The 17,518-nt window shown below is 38.9% G+C and overlaps 1 protein-coding gene and 1 pseudogene across 4 annotated transcripts in view; one reads left to right on the top strand and one right to left on the bottom strand.

The window, feature by feature from the left end:
- UBE2R2 (ubiquitin conjugating enzyme E2 R2) overlaps positions 1 to 17,518 on the bottom strand; it is a 112,936-nt gene that overhangs the window by 19,363 nt on the left and 76,055 nt on the right. For all 4 annotated transcript variants that reach the window (XM_035308134.3, XM_078370834.1, XM_002743021.6 and 1 more), the window contains one exon: positions 7,700 to 7,797. In XM_035308134.3, the coding sequence (XP_035164025.1) occupies positions 7,700 to 7,797 (98 nt within the window). The remainder of the gene's footprint in view (positions 1 to 7,699; positions 7,798 to 17,518) is intronic.
- On the top strand, positions 11,436 to 12,536 carry LOC100388754 (RRP15-like protein pseudogene; annotated as a pseudogene).

The raw sequence follows: 17,518 nt of genomic DNA, 5'->3' as shown, positions 1-17,518 counted from the left end.
GGATAAGAATGAGGGCCAGGTAGTTCTTGGTGTCTGTGGTTCATTGCACAATTCCCACCGCTACCATTCCAGGAGTTAGGGATGCTCCCAGAAATAAATGTGCTCCTTTTGCCCCTCTTTATGCCAGCAAGGGAGTAAGGTAGGCCTTTTCAGGATAGAGGGTCTAGGCCAAAACAGAAAAATGCTAAGCAGAGAAATGAAGCACAGAAAAAAAGGGCAGGCAAAAGCACTTCACTTTACAGTCTTCAGGTTCATATTTCAGATCCTGTTGCCTGCTTCAGTAGCTTTGGTCAGAGGTTATTTAGCCATCTGGTTGTGAATAAAAAATAAGTTTGTAGGCCAGGCACAGTGGCTCACAAGAGGCCAAGGCAGGTGGATCGCCTAAGGTCAGGGGTTGAAGACCAGCCTGACCAACATGGTGAAACCCTGTCTCTACTAAAAATACAAAAGTTAGTAAGCCGTGTTGGTGGGAGCCTGTAATCCCAGCTACTCAGAAGGGTGAGGCAGGAGAATCGTTTGAACTCGGGAGATAGAGGTTGCAGTAAGCTGAGATTGTGCCATTGCACTCCAGCCTGGGCAATGAGAGCAAAACTCTCTCAAAAAGTTTGTAAACAATAAAAACCCTCAAAGAAAATAAAGACCAACACATCATATATAATATATTATAGACTAGTAAACAGCAAATCAAGTTGTGAAGTTCTATAGAGCTCATATGTGTTTAAAAGACAAAGCAAACGTGGGTCTCACTCCGTCACCCAGGCTTGAGTGCAGTAGCACAATCACAGCTCACTGAAGCCTTGCTCTTGGGCTCAAGTGATCTTTGCACCTCAGGCTCCTGAGTAGCTGGGACTAGAAGTGCACACCACCATGCCCGGCTAATTTTTGTATTTTTTGAGGTAGAGATGGAATCTCATCATGTTGCCCAGGCTTCTTTTGAACTCCTGGACTCAAGCGATCCACCTGCCTTGGCCTCCCAAATTGCTGGGATTAAGGACATGAGCTACTGTGCCTGACTGAAGAAGTATTTAAGGGAAATTGGAAATCAGGATTAAACATGTATGACCCAATGGGTAATACTCCATTTGCCCATTTTCTTTCTTTTTTCTTTGAGTCTGAATCTTGCTCTTGTTGCCCAGGCTGGAGTGCAATGGCACAATCTAGGCTTATTGCAACCTCTGCCTTCTGGGTTCAAGCAATTTTCCTGCCTCAGCCTCTCAAGTAGCTAGGATTATAGGCACAGTGCCACCACACCTGGCCAATTTTTTTTTTTTTTAATTTTTAGTAGAGACAGGGTTTCACCATGTTGGCAACACTGTCTCAAACTCCTGACCTCAGGTGATCTGCCTGCCTCTGCCTCCCTAACTGCTGGGATTACAGATGCAGTGCCACAACACCCGGCTAGTTTTTATTTTTTATTTTTTTTTAGTAGAGATGGAATTTCACCATGTTGGCCATGCTGGTCTTAAACTCCTTACCTTAGGTGATCTGCCTACCTTGGCCTCCCAAAGCGCTGAGTGTGAGTCACTGCGCCCAGCCTCATTTGCCTGTTTTCAACATGTAGACAACCCTTTCTCTGTTAGCTGCTATGTCACCATAAGCACAACTTTAACAGGGTAGTTTATTTGTGATGGCCCTAGCATCAAAAATAAAACCTGGCTCTAGGGTCTGCCTGGAAACCAAGCAAGAAAAGTTTGGAATTTTGAAGGATTAAAGACTGGTACCCTCCCTGTCCCTGCCCCACCATGTATATATCCCTCCATGCAGCATGGGAGAAGTAGAAATGGTTTATTCCTAAAAACCAGAAAACCTGAGCTTGTGCCGGGCATGGTGGCTCACACCTGTAATCCCAGCACTTTGGGAGGCCGAGGCAGGAGGATCACCTGAGATAAGGAGTTTGAAACCAGCCTGACCAACATGGAGAAATCCCATCTCTACTAAAAATACAAAAGTAGCCAGGTGGCGCATGCCTGCAATCCCAGCTACTTGGGAGGCTGAGGCAGGAGAATCGCTTGAATCCAGGAAGCAGAGGTTGCGGTGAGCCAAGATCGCACCACTGCACTCCAGCCTGGGTAACAAGAGCAAAACTCCATCTCAAAACAAAAACAAAAACAAAAACAAAACCCTAAGCTTACTTCACTCAGTAATTGTGGGCAAGCATGCATATACACATGTGCACACATATAAACACACATGCAGATTGACTTAGATATTGAGTTTTATAGACCCAATATTTGAGAGTTGATGTGTGACGTGAAGCCCAGTTCTCTGGAGCCAAAAATAAATCCTGCATATTACCACCCTTATTGACTCTGGGTTTTAACTTGACTTTTCTAGTTGTCCTGGGTCCTTTAAATCTCTCATTTCCGCTCTTTCAAAGGATGGATCAGTAACTGAGTTAAAGCTCAGTTCTCATTACGTGTTTAAGTATGGGGGAGGGATTTAAAGAGGACATCAGGACAAAGAACAAAGAAGGCTATATGACAGGGAAAACAGGGCAACTGATGGTAAAAATATTAGTTTAATGGGTTTACATTATTAGAAAGTTTCTCTTTAGGCTGATAAGGCAACCGACAAATATAACAGCTCAGTCTGTGCAGTGCTGGACCTGCTGCTGACTGATGTATCCCTGAGAACGCAAGGTAGGAATACAACCACAGTTTTTAAATGTGCAAATTATGTATCACTTGCAGAGAATGGAATTGGCAGGTTGAGGGTAGTGGGACCCAATGAGCAAAAACCAAGAAAGCAAATAAATAAACCACACTGTTCTAGAATTGGGATTAAAAGAGCTTTAGGAACAGCATGGTTATACCTCTTTGCCTGATCCTGCCTACTTTGGCACCCAATGCTAGGGGCGATGTCTCTGGCTCTCTGTTCTTTCAATGGGTTACAGAGAAGACAAGACAGAAAAATATCCTACCCTACTTCTGAGACAAACTTTCATATCAAACAACGGCCTCTACTGATTAGGTTAATAAACTTAGTTTCACATTGCATTTTTCCAATTGAAAAAGAAAACATTATATATGCCTCTTTCCACATAAAGCAAATCCACACAAAGACTATTCACTATTCCAGAGCTGACAGCAGATATGATAGGGAGTTCTGGGGATGGTGTCTCAGAGAAAGCAGCTGTGAACTCTACAGCAAAGTCTAAGGGATACCCCCACGCCCACCCTACACTATCCCCAAAGCTCCCACATCATTCTAGACAGAGCATGCATTAAGGTACATTTTGCTTCCTCCATCAGGAGAGGCATGATGCTGTGAACTCCTAATCAAAGACATGTGGCAGCATCAGGGGTCCTGTCCTGTCCGTACCCTACCCTCCCAACTCCACTGTTGCTGACAAATGCCTACTCCTTAAAACTTTCCAATTCAGGAAGAAACCCTCCACCCCACCTCTAGCCCCACCAATTTAATCCTGGGCCTCTGGGAGGAGGAGGCCTGTGGATCTTTTCTTTCAAAAGAAGTATGCTGGCTTTCCCAAGAGGTAGCAAGCTACTGATGAGTCTTTAGTGAACACTAGACGGCTGATTATCTGCATCCCTGAAATTCTTCCTTTTCAAGTTGGCTAACTCTCATTACTCACCAGATCTGATAATAAAGATTAACTCAGGCTCTTGAAGGTAACTGGAGTCCCTTACTTTTCCTCAAGTTACAAAAGTGCTCCTCGTACCACTTTATTTTATAAATATGTCCACTGACATGCTGAATGACAGTCTTGAGTACAGGTGGTTATGGAGAAGAAAACCAAATGTGAATATGGAATCAGTTTCAGATGTTTGAGATGCAGCAGACAAGACTCCAAAACAGGATCATCTCCACTGCCATCTTACTACAGCCATCCATAAACTGGATATGGAGCCCAGAACCCTTAGACAGTTGCTGGCCCTAGATAATTCAGCAGCAGACAGGTACAAGGGGAAAATAGTCGCTCATTTTCACTACATCTTGTATCTTCCCTCTTAATATTTCAGTGCCATCAATGACCTGTTAGAAAATATAACTTCAAAACCCCCTTGCCTCAAAAGAAAGTGAACACAGAAACAAAAGGGATAAGGAAAATTATTCCACACCTGCTCATCCGATAGTGATATCCTGACCTCCGCTCAAGTTCTGAGCACCACCAGGTGTTCCAGACAGATGAAGTTTCAAAAAGTGTACAAAACAACCCACAGCCCCCTCAAAATACCGATAAGATCAAAATGTTGAAGGACTACCCAATGATTACGTGGAGCTAAGTGATAAAAAGTCCAAAAAGGTAAACGATTTCCAACGCAAACACCTTGCAGAGCTGTGTATGAAGACCTTAGGTGTAACTCCACATAACTCACTGTAGTTGTGAAGCTTCCAAACAAAGCAGCCTGAAAGCAGGGAAAGCAATCTTGATTTTGAATTTGGGGAATGTCCCTAAATTGTGGCTCAGGTGGCCTGGGGACTCAATAGTTAGAAAAAAATGATGCTGGTACCAAAAGTAACAAAGGTAGTTTCAGATGGACAGATAAATATATAAAAGGAATCCCCTGTCTCCAAAAGACTGGGTTAAATGAGAAGTAGGTCAATTTTAAAAGAAAAAAATGCTCACAATATTTTAAGCTCTCTGAGACAAGGCAAATAACATCATTTGCATATAAATGCAAGAAAAGTAAAGGATAAAAATCCTAAATTCCTGTGGGTGGTGGCAATACATTATCCAGGCAGGCAGCATAAAAATGCAATGAGGAAATCTTGTTTGGGGCTTTGTATGTGAGGAAAGGGGGAGCTTGTTTTCTCAAAGAGGGAGGGGGTGTAAGCATTTTATTCAACATTCAACCGTCAAAACCAAGAATCACCAGTATCTTAGCTACCACTTCCTCTGCTATAGGGTTACTACTGGTCCTGAAAACCCATGCACCAGAATCATAATCAAAGGACAATTAAGGATTTTTTTGCAGTGTAATTTTTCAACAAATCATCTAAAATACCTTTGAAAAACCTTTTATACACACTTTCTAATTATGTCAAAATAATGTGCTACAATTACTTCTAAAAACATAGCACCCTCAAACATACTCTTGAGTAATAAAATAGACTACATAAAACTCATAATTGTTAAAACTAATTTAAAATTGAGTCTATTGAGATAATTCATTTATATATAATTTGCTAATAGGATACTTTTCCCATCCAAAAAAGCATATTCTAAATTATAGTGTATCTCAAAAAAAGCTCCAAACACTTATCTTAGTTACTTAGTTATTTTCATGTATTTAGCACCAAAGATAAATTCTGTATTACTTGAATTGGTTATGATACAGGCATCTAGCAATTATGTCTCCCTGCAGCAAAATAAAATAAATATGGGGAATTAAGAAATGCATTTCTTTTCTAATAGACAGTAAATGATTGCTTCACATTAGACCAAAAAAATTCCTTGAAAATATTAGCAGCAACCCAAGCCAGTCAGGTAATACACACCATTCTAGTAGGTTTACATTCATTATTCACTTAATTCTATCAAAAACCTACTGAGGTAGGTATTATTCTCGTATAGATAAAAGATTCAGAAGTCTCGGTATAGTGTGAGCACCTGTAATCCCAACACTTTGGGAGGCTGAGGCAGGAGGACCACTTGAGCCCATGAGTTTGAGATCAGCCTGAGCAACATGGTGAGACCCCATCTTTATATAAAAAATTTAAAAATTAGTCCAGGTGTGTTGGGGCACACCTGTAATCTGAGCATTTTGGGAGACAGAGGCAAGTGGATTGCCTGAGTCCAGTAGTTTGAGACCTCTTGGGAAACAAGGAGAAACCCCATCTCTCTACAAAAAAAAAAATATATATATATATATATATTGGTCAGGCACAGTGATGCATGCCTATGGTCCCAGCTACCGGAGAGACTAAGGTGGGAGGATTGCTCAAGCCCAGGAGGTTGAGGCCTCAGTGAGCCATGACTTCGCCACTGCATTCCAGCCTGGGCGACGGAGCAAGATAGATATCTTAAAAAAAAAGAAAAGAACGAAATATAAGAAAAAAAAAATCAGAGAGATGATGGTTGTCGAGGTGAGGTGTAACAACACATTTATTTAAATTTAAAAAGAAAGTAACATTTTTTTTCTGTGTTAAAAAAATATATTAGTAAGTTGTGCTAAAAACTTTAATATATCTATTTTCTCAACTCTTTCTAAATAAATTGGATGGAACAAGGTACCCAAAGGAATGTGTAACAAAAAACATAATCAATAGTCATTCAATATATCTTGAAGAGCTTCTTTTACAAGTCAGGAAGCTTCCAATTCTTCGCTTTTGATAAACCTAGAGATTCTAATCAAATAGTTTTGGTATCAGTAAAAATGTTTAACAAATGACTGAATAAACAAATAAAGGGAGAAGAATATATCAATCCATGCAGAAGAATTAAAAATAATTTATATAGATACCCTGGTTTCAAGGAGGTATAGCTCCCCTCTCCTTAGTTGTAGGCTATGCATATGACTTCCTTCTAAGGAGTAAAGAATGAAAAGCTCAAAACATTATCTCAGCCAGTAACATCAACAGGGATAAGCCACACTGATATGACATAATAAAAATGGCACATTACTTCTCTGATATTTCTTCCCCAAACCTATAACCCTAGAACTAATCATGAAAAAAAAAAAAAAATAAGAAAAATCTCAACTGGGGAACACTGTACAAAATATCTGATCAGTATCCCCCCAAAATTGTCAAGGTCATCAAAACCAAGAAAATTTACACTTAAGAGTTACTTAATAGCTAGGCATGGTGGCATATAACTACAGTCATAGCTATTTGGGAGGCTGAGGTATAAGGCTCACTTGAGCCCAGGAGGTCAAGGCTGCCGTGATCTGCGATTGCACCACTGCACAACAGCCTGGGTGATAGAGCAAGACACTGTTTGAAAAACTGAGAGAGAGAGAGGAGAGAGAGGGAAGGACAGAGTGGGGAGGAGAGGGAGAGAGAGAGAGAGAGAGAGAGAGAGAGAGAAAGAGAGAGAGAGAGAGGAGTTGCCTGTGGAGACATGACTATTAAATTATAATGTGATGATGTGATGAGCTGGGCACAGTGGCTCATGCCTGTAATCCGAGCGCTCTGGGAGGCCAAAAGGGGAGAACTGCTTGAGGGCAGGCATTTCAGACCAGCTGGGCAACTTAGTGAGACCTCATCTCTACAAAAAATTTTAAAATGTATACACATACATATATACATATCTATTTATACATATAAAATATTTTGGAGCAAAACAATGACAGGTAAAAACTAAGGAAATGTGAAAACAATATGGACTTCAGTTAATAATTAACATATTTTTAAAGTTTTAAAATTTTTTAATTTTAGTGACACAGCACACAAAACATGTTTATTAACTGTAACCAACGAATGATACTAATGTTAGATGTTAATAAAAAAGCAGAGTAGAACTAGGATAAGGTAAAAGTAGGGATTCAGGCTTCAAAATCAATTCTTAAGTGAACACAGGGAAATGAGAATCTTATATATTATTGCTTAGTAAATACAAGCTCTACAAAATGACGCATACATATTTCTTAAAGCTCTAGCTGAAGACAAAACAACTAAATATAAGAAAGATGACTTTTTTACATGTTAAAAGACAAAACGTAATTTTATTTTACTAGGGGCAAAGACAGTAAGGAGATTAAGTCCAGAACCAGATTCCTCCTATGTAACACCTTACCTCACATTCTGAGTAGGATTCCACCTTTCAGAAGGCAGTTCTCCACTCTGTGGGTCATCTACAGGCGGATGAAGAATCGAAATGCATACATCTCCATTCTACGAGACACAAACATTACATTCAGTAAATACTCAAAAAGTGATGTAAAAAAAGGGACACTGGTTTCAAAGTTTCCTTTGTTCCTAGAAACTTTTTTTTCTTTTTCTTAACCTATCAGATCTCATGAGAAGAAACTGTTTTTCATCAAAGGAGGAAATATTCTGCTTTTTCTTTATGTTCAAAATCAAAGATAAAGAATTAAGGATTTTAAAAATTTAATATTTATTTTGAACAATCTCCAAGGTATATTTTCTATTGAGAAGACTTACTATTCCCCTATAGCACAATGCTGATAAACAGACAGACATAAAAAATTGGCTGGGGCCAGGTGTGGTGGCTCACGCTTGTAATCCTAGAACTTTGGGAGGCTAAGGTAGGTATATGGATCACCTGGCCAGGAGTTCAAGACCAGCCTGGCCAACATGGAGAAATCCTGTCTCTACTAAAAATACAAAATTAGCCGGGTGTGGTGACAGGTGCCTATAATCCCAGCTACTTGGGAGGCTGAGGCAGAAGAATCGCTTGAACCCAGGAGGCGGAGGTTGCAGTGAGCCAAGATTGTGCTCCAGCCTAAGCACCAGAACGAGACTCCACCTCAAAAAAAAATAAAAAAGACAAACATGATAAATCAAGATTCAATTGTCTTAAAAGCAGCCAAATATATATCCCTTTGTTTTCAGATATATTTATAAGAAATTGGGGGTATAACTACATGAAGTACAAAAGGCTTATATATGCAACCCTAATTTAGACACACAGAAACTATATTATGTATATGTGTAATCATTATCAATATAAAACATTTTTAAAATAAAATTTAAGTAAAATTAATACCAAATTATTATATTCTAAAACACTGTATTATGGTTAGATACTGTAAGGCATATAAAAAGGTACTACAGAAAAAGGTGCAGTGGCTCACACCTGTAATCCCAGCTCTTTAGGAGGCCAAGGCAGGTGGATGACAAGGTCAGGAGTTCAAGACCATCCTGACCAATATGGTGAAACCCCATCTCTATTAAAAATAGAAAAATTAACCAGGTGTGGTGGCAAGCACCTGTAATCCCAGCTACTTGGGAGGCTGTGGCAGAGAACCGTTTGAACCCAGGAGGCAGAGGTTGCAGTGAGCAGAGACTGAGCCACTGCACTCCAGCCTGGGTGGCAAAATGAAACTCTGACCTTAAAAAAGAAGGGAGGGGAGGGGAAGGGAGAGTGAGGTGGCTTGCACCTGTAATCCCAGCACTCTGGGAGGCCAACGTAGGTGTATCATCTGAGGTCTGGAGTCCGAGACCAGCCTGACCAACATGGAGATATCTCATCACTACTAAAAATACTTAGCCAGGCATGATGACGAATGCCTGTAATCCCAGCAATTCAGCTGGCTGAGGTAGGAGAATCACTTGAACTTGGGAGGCGGAGGCTGCAGTGAGCCAGTCATTGCACTCCAGCCTGAGCAACAAGAGTGAAACTCCAGCTCAAAAAAAAAAAAAGAGAGAGCGAAGAGAGAAACTTGGTATATTTGGGCAGTGAACGAATGCATGGGAGGTGGGATGGAAGATAAGGCTTTGTGGTTGAGGAAGCTTTAAGATGGGCCTTCATTTAACAATAAAAATTTAAACAACCTATGGGAATTTCAGATTTGAGTTTTTCTGGAGAAATAAACCAACACTATAAATAGTAGAATAAAATATGCTTGGGTACTTGTATTTGTTTTCTTTTGCTACTGTAATAAAATACCATAAACGTGGTGTAAACACCACAAATTTATAATTTTACATTTCTGTAGGTCAAAGTCTATCATTTCTCTTACAGGACTAAAATCAATGTGTTGTTTGTAGCACTGCATTCCCTTCTAGAGGCTCTAAGGAAAAATCCCTTTCCTTGCCCTTTCTAGCTACTAAAGGCCAATCTTTGCCCTTGGACTTCCCTATTCTATTTTCAAAGCAATGCCAATGTTTCATTTACCTGGGCCTTTCTTCCGAAGTCACATATCTTCTAACTCATTTTATGCCTCCCTCTTCCACTACTAAGGACTCTTGTGATTACATTGGGATCCCCTGGATAATCCAGAATAATCTCCCTATTTTAAGGTCAGCTGATTAACGACTTAACTTCTCCTTGACATATAATCTTAACATTCACAGGTTACAGGGAATAGCACGTGAATATTCTGGGGGAACCATTATCCTACCTACCTCAGTAGTGAACAGCCTAGTTTTGATGAATAATAGAGCCTAAAAATTAGGCCACAAAAGTATGCTACTTGGTTCAGAGCTTAATAGACATAAAAAAAAAAACTCCTTCTTAGTGGTATGAAATAAATAAATTTGCATTTTAAAATGACATATTAGAAGACGGGCATCCAAATGGATACAGACGATGCATATGACAAAATCTAGCACTCTTTCATAATAAAAACAATCGAAAAGTGATGAATAGATGGGAATTATCTTAATATGATAAAGGGGATTTATGAAAAACCCACAGCTAGCATCATACTCAACAGTGAAAGACTAAAAGCTTTACTCCTAAGATCAGGAGCTTGACAAGGATGCCTGCTTTCACCATTGCTATTTAATACCGTAGTGGAGGCCAGGCACAGTGGCTTATACCTGTAATCCCAGCACTTTGGGAGTCCAAGGTAGGCGGATCACAAGGTCAGGAGTTTGAGACCAGCCTGACCAACATGGTGAAACCTCCTCTCTACTAAAAATACAAAAATTAGCTGGGCATGGTGGCACACACTTGTAATCCCAGCTCCTCAGGAGGCTGAGGCAGAATTGCTTGAACCCAGGAGGCAGAGGTTGTGGTGAGCCGAGATCGCGCCACTGCACTCCAGCCTGGGTAACAAGAGCGAAACTCCGTCTCAAAAAAAAAAAAGATTTAAAAAGTTTTTTAATGTAATTTTAAAAAAGTAAAAAAAAATACTGTAGTGGAAATTTCTAACCAGAGTAATAAGAAGAAAAAAAAGGAAACTGAGTTGAAGGGGAGAAAACCATCTTTATTCACAGATGACATGAGCCTCTATAAGAAAGCTACAAGAGCTAATAAATTCAGGAAAGCTGCAGGTCACTTTTATTTTTATAAACTAGCAAAAATAACCTATAATCTAAAAGGATATTATAAAAAATTCCATTGATAATTGTCATTTAAAAGAATAAATCTGGCCAGGCAGAGTGGCTCACACCTGTAATCCTAGCATTTTGCGAGACCAGGGCTGGACAACATGGTAAAATTCCATCTCTACAAAAATACAAAAAATTCGCTGGACATGGTGGCACATGCCTGTAATCCCAGCTCCTCAGGAAGCTGAGGCAGGAGAATCGCCTGAACCTGGGAGGCAGAGGTTGCAGTGAGCTGAGAATACACCACTGAACTCCAGCCTAGGCAACAGAATGAGTTTCTGTCTCGAAAAAATAGAGAATAAATCTAGTCATGGAAGGGAAAAGACTTGTACACTGAAAACTACAAAACAGTGCTCAAATACATTTTTAAAAACCTGAAAAAATGTAGTTATGATGTTAAGATGGTTCTATTCCCCAATTTGATGTACAGATTCAACACAATCCTTATCAAATCCTACCTTCCCTTTTTGCTGCAGAAATTGACAAGGTAATCCTACAATATATATGTCAATTTAAGGGACCCAACTGCCAAAACAATTGGGAAGAAGAAAATATTGGAGGATTCACACTTCCCAATTTTAAAAATTACTACAGAAACACTTCCGGTGCGGAAAAATGGCAGCCGTTGTTCCGGACTCACGTGTGAGTGCAGAGGAAAATCTGAGAAAGACCCCAAAGAAGATGATGAAAATGGCAACCGGAGCCGTAGCGTCGGTGCTGGAAGAGGAGGGCACAGACACTTCCAATAGTGAAGGTTCTATAGTAGGAGGATCTATAATAGGAAGCTGTGGATCAGAATATGACTACTTTTATTCTGATGAGGAAGCAGTAGAAGCCGACAATAAGGGTGATGCTGAGCCCTGTGACGAAGAAAATGAAGATGACGCAGAATCAAATATTCGGACCAATACAGGCTGGGTAGATGCCATGGCTAAAGTCCTCAACAAGCAAACTCCTGAAAGTAAACCTACTATTCTGGTAAAAAAAATAAGAAGCTGGAAAAGGAAAAAGAAAAGTTAAAGCAAGAAAGACAAGAGAAAATAAAACAGCGTGATAAGAGGATGGAGTGGGAAATGATGTGCAGAGTAAAGCCAGATGTTGTCCAAGACAAGGAGACAGAGATCTTCAGAGAATTGCAACGAGGAGTGTGGTGCAATTATTTAATGCTGTTCAGAAACATCAAAAGAACGTTGATGAGAAGGTTAAAGAATCTGGAAGCTTTATTAGAAAACGAACTAAGTTGATATCAACTGTTTCCAAGAAAGATTTTATCAGTGTTTTGAGAGGAATGGATGAAAATACAAATGAGACTACCTCAAGCAAGAAGAAACCAAAAGCCAAACAGACTGAAGTGAAATCAGAAGAGGGCCTAGGTTGGACAATCCTACATGATGATTTCATGATGGGAGCATCTATGAAAGACTGGGACAAGGAAAGTGATGGGCCAGATGACAGCAGACCAGAATCTGCAAGTGACTCTGATACATAAAGCACCATAGGAAATAAAATAATTTTATTTTTTCTAGAAAAATATTTCATCCCCTGATAATTGGGGGATTATAAGGATACCAAGAGTCAAAAGACTTTTGCCTGATTTCATATTTCCCCTTTTCATGTACACTTTATATATACTTTATTAAAATTATATTTTAAACCCTGGTATAATTTTAAGCATTGTTCTTCAGAACATCTGTAAAAGGAAATATTGCTGCTTGACCAGTGAGAGGAGCATTTTGCCAGGATCATATTGGTCCTGTCTATTGGTGTGTTATTTCAGTATCACCAATGTTTTCAGAAATACAGTACCAATTCATAATTAAACTCTTTCAAGTTAATAGTTCTCTGCCTTCGAACTTCTAGACCCAACTATGTATCTGTAGTTTTTGGGAATTATCAGTGTTTTTCAGTTTGTATTGGGAAGTTATTGAGAAAACCTATATAATAAAATTTTAAAATTCTAGTTTTTTGATTTTTGGGTAGTGATTTTAGTTTTAGGTAATCTGGAAGCTGTGATTTAAGAAACCACAGAGTTCAACTTTTATTTCCTTTTATTTATTAAATGATAAAAATTACAACATTTAAGTGTTAGGCTGTTTTTGCATGACAGCTTTACGGAGGTGGAAATTCTCATGCTTAACTTATGCAATGAGACAAAATTTCTTAGGAAGCCTGTTTGACATGTTTTAGTCTGTCACCTATTTTTTCCTCCCAAATATTTGAGTCAGCTTAAATTCTTTTTTATGGACTTTCCAACCAGTGAAATGATGCAGTTAGACAACCAGTAATCTGCAGCAGAATATTGCATCTGATTTGAGACTCGATTCCATATTATTGCCTTAAAGGCTATTAAATTGGGTGACTTTTAATATCTAGCTGTTAAAAAGAGGAGATATAGTTTAAGTCTTTTCAAAATTTCTGTGAAATGTGGCCTATGCTCTAAAGTTTTAAAGGGAATTATTTAATAAATGTGATTTATTCCTTTTTGAAAGAGGACCCATACCTTTTTGTAATAAAAATAGTTCCCTCCTACCAACCAGTTGCACATACTTGCATCTGTTATATATTGAAGGATAATCCTCCCTCAAAAAACTATGCAAGAGCAGAGATGCTTATATTTTGAAACCCATTTGAGTGTTACAGTATTATATGACTAAAGCTGAATTAGTCTGGTATTTGTTATCATAAAGGAAGATGTACACCTAAGATATCAAGTGATTAAAACAGCAAAGTACAAAATGAAAAAAAAAATTACTACAAAGACAACCATGTTGTTGAGTACTGGCATAATGACAGAAATATAAACCAATGGTACATAATTGAGAATTGAGAGTCCAGAAATAATCCCACACATCAATGGCCAATTGATTTTGACAAGGATGCCAAGACCATTCAATGGGGAAAAAATAGTCTCCTCAATAAACAGTAGTGGGACAACTGGATTTCTACAAACAAAAAAATACAGTTGGACTCCTAACACATGTCATACACAAAAATTAACTGAAAATAGATCAAAGACTTGGAAATAACCACACTTCATTAAAATGGAAAACTTTTGTGCCATCTAAAGGACATTATCAAGAAAGTGAAAAGGCAACCTACAGAATGGGAGAAAACATTTGCAAATCATATATCTGATAAGGGTTAAATATGTATAAAATATACAAAAATTTGCTAAAACTCAGTAACAAAAAGATATCCATTTCAATAATAGGGAAGTCCAGGTGCAGTGGCTCGCGCCTGTAATTCCACCACTGTGGGAGGCTGAGTGGGGAGGACTGCTTGAGGCCAGGAATTCAAGACCAACCTGGATGACATAAAGAGACAAGGTCTCACTTTGTCTCTCAGGCTGGAGTGCAGTGGTGCAATCTCAGCTCACTGCAACCTCTACCTCCTGGGCTCAAGTGATCCTTCTACCTTAGCCTCCCAAGTAGCTGGGACCACAGATGAGAGCCACCACACCTGGAACACTTTTTAATTTTTTTATAGAGATGGAGTTACACTGTTACCCAGGCTTGTCTTGACTGTGAGCTCAAGCGTTCCTTCCGCCATTGGCCTCACAAACTGCTGAGATTACAGGTGTGAGCCACCATGCCTGCCCTACCAAAAAAGTTTATTAATTAGTCAGGTGTGGTGGTACACACCTGTAGTCCCAGCCACTTGGGAGGCTGATGTGGGAGGATTGCTTGGGCCCAGGAGCTTGAGGCTGCAGTGAGCTGTGATCATGCCACTCCAGCCTGGACAACAGAGCAAGACCCTATGCCCCAAAATTAAATGAAAAATGCATGAGCTAGGACCGACATTTCTCCAAAGAAGATATACAAATAGTCAATAAGCACATGAAAAGATGCTCAAATAAGTGGGTAATGTAAAGCAAAACCACGATAAGCTATCACTTTGTACCCACTTAGGATAGCTATATTTTATTTTATGTTTTAATATACAGATGGAGATCTTGCTAAGTTGCCCAAGCTGGTCTTAAACTCTTAGCCTCAAGCAATACTCCTGCCTCAGCCTCCCAAAGTTCTGAAATAACAAATGTGAGCCAGCAGGCCTAGTCTTTTTTTTTTTTTTTTTTTTAAAGGAAAATAATGAGTGTTGGTAAGGATGTAAAGAAACTGGAACACTCACACACTGCTGGTGGGAATGTAAACGGTTCAGCTGCTACGGGAAAAAAGTGTGGCAGTCCAATTAAAAAATGGCTGGGAACAGTGGCTCACACACTTATAATCCCAGCACTAATAGAAAAATGGGTTTATCAAGTCCCAGGAAAAAAAAAAAAAGAAAAGTGGATTTAAAAGACAAGAAAAAAGAAAGAAAAAGTCAGTTGAGTGCAGTGGCTCAGGCCTGTAATCCCAGCACTTTGGGAGGCTAAGGCGGGTGGATCATGAGGTCAGGAGTTCAAGACCAGCCTGGCCAAGATGGTGAAACCCCATCTCTACTAAAAATACAAAAATTAGCCAGGCATGGTGGCAGGTGCCTGTAGTCCCACCTACTCTGGAGGCTGAGGCAGAGAATTGCTTGAACCCGGGAGAGGGAGGCTGCAGTGAACCGAGATCGCGCCATCGCCCTCCAGCCTGGGTGACAGCGAGACTCTGTCCAATCAATCAATCAATCAATCAATCAATGTTAAACACAGAATTCCCATTTAACCCCACAATTCCACTCTCCTAGGTATATAACCCAAAGAACTGAAAACAGGTAGTCAAAAAGTACATGCACATACATGTTCACAGCAGCACTATTCACATATGCAAAAGGGAGAAATAATCCAAATGTGTCCATCAAAAGATGAATATAGAAACAAATTGTGGTATATCTATCCAATGCAATATTCTTCAGCCATGAAGAGGAATGAAGTACTGCTACATACTACAAGGTGGATGAATCTCTAAAATATTGCATTGAGTCAAACAAGCCAGACACAAGAGGTAACATATTGTATGACTCTATTTATATTAAATATCCAGAACATGTAAATCTATAGAGACAGAAAGTAGACTAGTGGTTGCCAGAGATTGAGGGAATATGGGAATGGAGAGAAATTACTTAATATGTAATGAATTTTAGGTTGGAGTGATGGAAATGCTTCACTACTACATACAGGTACTAATAGTAGTTGTACAATATTATGAATGTACTAAATACTACTGAATCGTTTATTTACTTATTTATTTATGAATGAATGACACAATCTTGCTCTGTCATCCAGCTCAGTGCAGTAGCATGATTATAGCTCACTGTAACATCGATCTCTTGGGCTCAAGGGATCTCCCTGAAAATTGTTTACCTTAAATGGTTACTTCTATATATGTGAATTTCATCTTAACAAATTCTTTTTTTAAAAAAATGGGGAAGTCCTTGGACTCTAGAATGGTGATTCTAAAAGCTAAAATCAAAAATTATCTAGCCTATACCCCATCCAAATCCAATTAAATAAAAATTTCCAGGATTCTTTTTAATAACTTCTCCACATGATTCTGATATATGGCCAAATTTGGGCATATCAATACTTAGGAAACATTTTCCTTATACCTTAAAATGTTAACAGAAAATGCATAAGATCTGCAAATCCAAGAATTATATAAATACACATAAAATACGTTTATTATTTATAAACCAGAGCTCATTCTGAAAAGTACAGTGGCCTAAATACTAACATGTTCTAAATGATGGCTAATGTATCATATAGGTAAACCTATGATATATGTATATCCCATTACATTTTTTAAATAAAAAAGCATTTTAACCTTTAATAATGTATATTGTGAAATCACATTTGCTAGGTAAAATTTCAGTATCAAATCAGAGTAAGAATCTTCAGGTTTCCATTGATTTCCTACCTTATTTATCTGGGTCATATAAACCAAGATGAAACAAAGAGAGACTTCAGGAGGTCTACAAGAGTATTTTTCACAAACTTTTTCCCAACATTCCAGAAATAAGGAATGTTTTACAAGTCAATTATTGATTACTTCTTTTAATTAAAAAAAACAACAACAACAAGAAAACAAATGTATTTTGCCAGGTACCAATGAGAAGTTATTTGTGTCAACTTATCCTAGTAGCTAAAGCAAAATATTATATATTTCTGAACAGGTAATAAGAAAGCATTTATATTCAACTGAAGAATGCTTTAAATGAATTCAAAGACAAATATTTTATACAGGCATTTTCTTTTTTTTTCTTTTTTTTTTGAGACGGAGTTTCACTCTTGTTACCCAGGCTGGAGTGCAATGGCGTGATCTCGGTTCACCACAACCTCCACCTCCTGGGTTCAGGCAATTCTCCTGCCTCAGCCTGCTGAGTAGCTGGGATTACAGGCACATGCCACCAAGCCCAGCTGATTTTTTTGTATTTTTAGTAGAGACGGGGTTTCACCATGTTGACCAGGATGGTCTTGATCTGTTGACCTCGTGATCCACCCACCTCGGCCTCCCAAAGTACAGGCTTCAGCCACCACCCCCGGCCTATACAGGTATTTTCTTAAAGATCATTTAGTAAAATCATGTCAATTTTACATCTGTAACTAAGAACATAAATGTCTACCAAAAACACATTTAAAAAATTGAACACCGTGGCCGGGCATGGTGACACA

The sequence above is a fragment of the Callithrix jacchus genome, chromosome 1 (genome assembly GCF_049354715.1).
Source record: "Callithrix jacchus isolate 240 chromosome 1, calJac240_pri, whole genome shotgun sequence".
NCBI lineage: Eukaryota > Metazoa > Chordata > Mammalia > Primates > Cebidae > Callithrix > Callithrix jacchus.
Note: the sequence above shows the minus strand (reverse complement) of the source record. Positions and strands in the feature narration are given on the sequence as shown.